Here is a 2,718-nt window from a genome sequence, read left to right as displayed (position 1 = left end):
CATTCACAATCTCCCTGGGCAGCCTATTCCAGAGTTCCACCACCCTTGTACTGAAGAAATTCTTCCTAAGATATAGTCTAAACCTACACTCCTTTATGTTAAAACCATTCCCTCTTGTCCTGTCACTAGATACCTTTATGAAAAGTTCCTCTCTAGGTGCATAGTTGCATGAAGGATAGCCAAAGTGAATTGATGAGAATTTCACAAGATTAATGGGTTTCACCACCCACTATGAAATGCTATCAATGTAGATTCCTTATATCCTATTTCTTTTGGAAATAATTATTTGGCTAAGTTTATACACTATGATCTTGTTACTTTAAGCTGTCAGAATTATTCATATACTAACTATGCATCCTTATAACCCACATTTCTTACTCCTTAAATCCCAACAACCTAGCAACATTAAAATTCAGTAACATTTATACGAACAGGTCTTCTTTAACTAGTGTATCTGAGCAGACTCTTCTATGCCTATAGCCACCACTTCTAAAGTCTCAATGAAAACAAGGCCCATGTGAAACCCAGAGGACTACACAATCACACCAGCCAGAGAAACTCCACCTTGCTGTAAAAGCAACGGAGTGGACTGGGGTATTCTGAGAGGGCTCAAGCACATCTGTCACCTTATACGGCTGCAAAACAGAATGGAGAAAAGTAAGATGCGACCCAAAGCTTGCTGACACTTCTGAGTATAGCGTAAAGGCTGCACCCATAGCCGGAGGCAGCCGTTGTGGCGCTAAAAGCCCCACGCCCATAACGGTACCGCCTCCAAAATGGCGCCGCCCGGCAGTTCCACCCCGATCGCCGACCCCAGTTGGGCGGCCGGAGCTCCGCCCAGCTATTTGCATGAGGAGGTGCCGGCGCCGCGCACCGCCCTTCTCTCACGGCGGCGACGGCGGCGGGGCGTGCAGGCAGGCTGCGGGAACGGCACGGATGAGGCGCATGCGCGTTCTGGACGGGCGCTGGGTCTGTAGCGGCTCGGCGCGGAGAGGCCGGGTGGGGCTCACCACCGCCGGTAGCGGCCACCGCGGCGGGGCGGAGGAGTTCGCTGAGCTGCCCAGCGGCCAAGAGGGCTGGCGGGGCCAGTCGCGGGGCTCGCTGCAGCAGCTAGCGGAGCGGTACGCGGACCTGGCGGCCAGCCACAGCGAGGCGCTACGGCAGCGGGAGGAGCGGGAGTGGCACAACGCGCGGCTGCGCCAAGAGAACGCGCGGCTGCGGATAGAGAACCGCCGCCTGCGCCGCGAGAACCGCAGCCTCTTCCGCCAGGCCCTGCTGGGTCCCGGCCCCGACGGGCCCACCGCCTCGGACCCGGCTGAGGAAGCAGAGGCCTTGCGCGCCCAGCTCGGGCAGCTGCAAGAGAAACACCGCCGGGCTTTACAGCACCTGCGGCGCTGCCGGGCCGGCGGTGCGCCACAGGCCTCGGAGCTGGACGACGGGGAATTGGACAAGCTGCTGGAGGAGGACAAGCAGCTTCCGCCTCCCCCTGAGCAGGCACTAGAGAAGAGAAGCCTGGTGGCGCCCGTATAGCTTGTCCCGGGGGAAGGCGCGCGGGTTGCCGGGAGGGGCGTGGTGCTGCAGACCGCCTGTGTCCCCGACCTCGCCGCCACCGGCAGCGCTGATCTCGGGGCGTGGTAGAGGCAGCTTATCCCCTCCTTTCTTGTTTTCTTGCGCCTGCTCAATGGGAGGACAGCCCCAGACTCTTTCAGTCGAAACAACTTCCCACAGAACAGGGGGCAGAATTTGGTTATATTTTTCAGTTGCCTTCTCAGACTTATGACCAGGAAGCACTGACGACGATCACCAAGAAGCAGCTTCGGCGGCCTGGAAGAGGCAGTGTGTTAGTCGAGGAATGCCTCAAAGCAGCAGTTGACATGGGAAAAAGAACCACGGTGAAAAGGGCAGTTGGTCTTATGTCGCCTCATAGCATTGAACTCTGCATTCTTATGCACACATATGAATCACCTTTTTTCTCTTGAGTTAGTGACTGCCATGTGTCCCCTCAGTAGCCACAGAGTCCATCAAAAGATGGCTATGTTAAGTTCTTGGTAGTTCAAGTGTGTTACGAAGGGGAACATGGACGAAGCTTCCAAGCTTCTTTGTCAGTACTTCAGTAAAAATTGGTGATCATTTGAACTCTGAATTGCTTGGACATTCACTGCAAAGCAGTATTTGTATTTTTAATAATGGACTTTGTTACTATCACATGAGTATGCTTTGAATTTCACACTTCTAACATAAAAATGCATCTGATAAATAAAAACATGGCACACCAAATGACTGTCTGTAAGTGTGTCTTTTAATGGAGTTATTTAGAAATTTCAGATAGAACACCATACTTTGATAATGCAGTTCTTCAAAGGTATTGATTATTTTTGGGGTCTTAAGAAATTCTACTATTGGTAAATGAATTACTTGGCTGTTTTTCAGACCCTTAAAATAATGCCGCTTGAAAACAGCTTTTGTAAAGAACTGAGACATCAGTTGGTTTTGTAGTGTTCCCTCAGTTTTTTACGGTTTAAAAGCTGTGTGGTGCTTTCAGGTTTGGTATTTCTTTAAGGAACAAATCTTTAAAGCAAAACCTTTAAGCAAAGCTTTAATGCACAGGATCTGTTTTATAGTTCAACTAACATGGAAAGGTGAAAATTCGAGAGTAGTGCTATTCATGTAATGTTGGCATAAGCCTCTAATAAAACAGCTGTAGTGCTTGTTAAGTAT

At 50.7% G+C, this 2,718-nt stretch overlaps 1 protein-coding gene across 1 annotated transcript; it reads left to right on the top strand.

Moving 5' to 3' along the window:
* The first annotated feature begins 936 nt into the window (after window positions 1-936).
* On the top strand, window positions 937-1,530 carry TUSC1 (tumor suppressor candidate 1). The gene has a single exon (XM_054397632.1). It carries the CDS (start codon window positions 937-939, stop codon window positions 1,528-1,530), a length of 594 nt encoding a protein of 197 aa, XP_054253607.1.
* Window positions 1,531-2,718: the final 1,188 nt, after the last annotated feature.

This window comes from Indicator indicator, chromosome Z, assembly GCF_027791375.1.
Source record: "Indicator indicator isolate 239-I01 chromosome Z, UM_Iind_1.1, whole genome shotgun sequence".
NCBI classification, from domain to species: Eukaryota; Metazoa; Chordata; class Aves; order Piciformes; family Indicatoridae; genus Indicator; species Indicator indicator.
Note: the sequence above shows the minus strand (reverse complement) of the source record. Positions and strands in the feature narration are given on the sequence as shown.

Coding starts and splice junctions, on each gene's coding strand:
- TUSC1 (XM_054397632.1), top strand. CDS start 937: ATGAGGCGCATGCGCGTTCTGGACGGGCGCTGGGTCTGTAGCGGCTCG.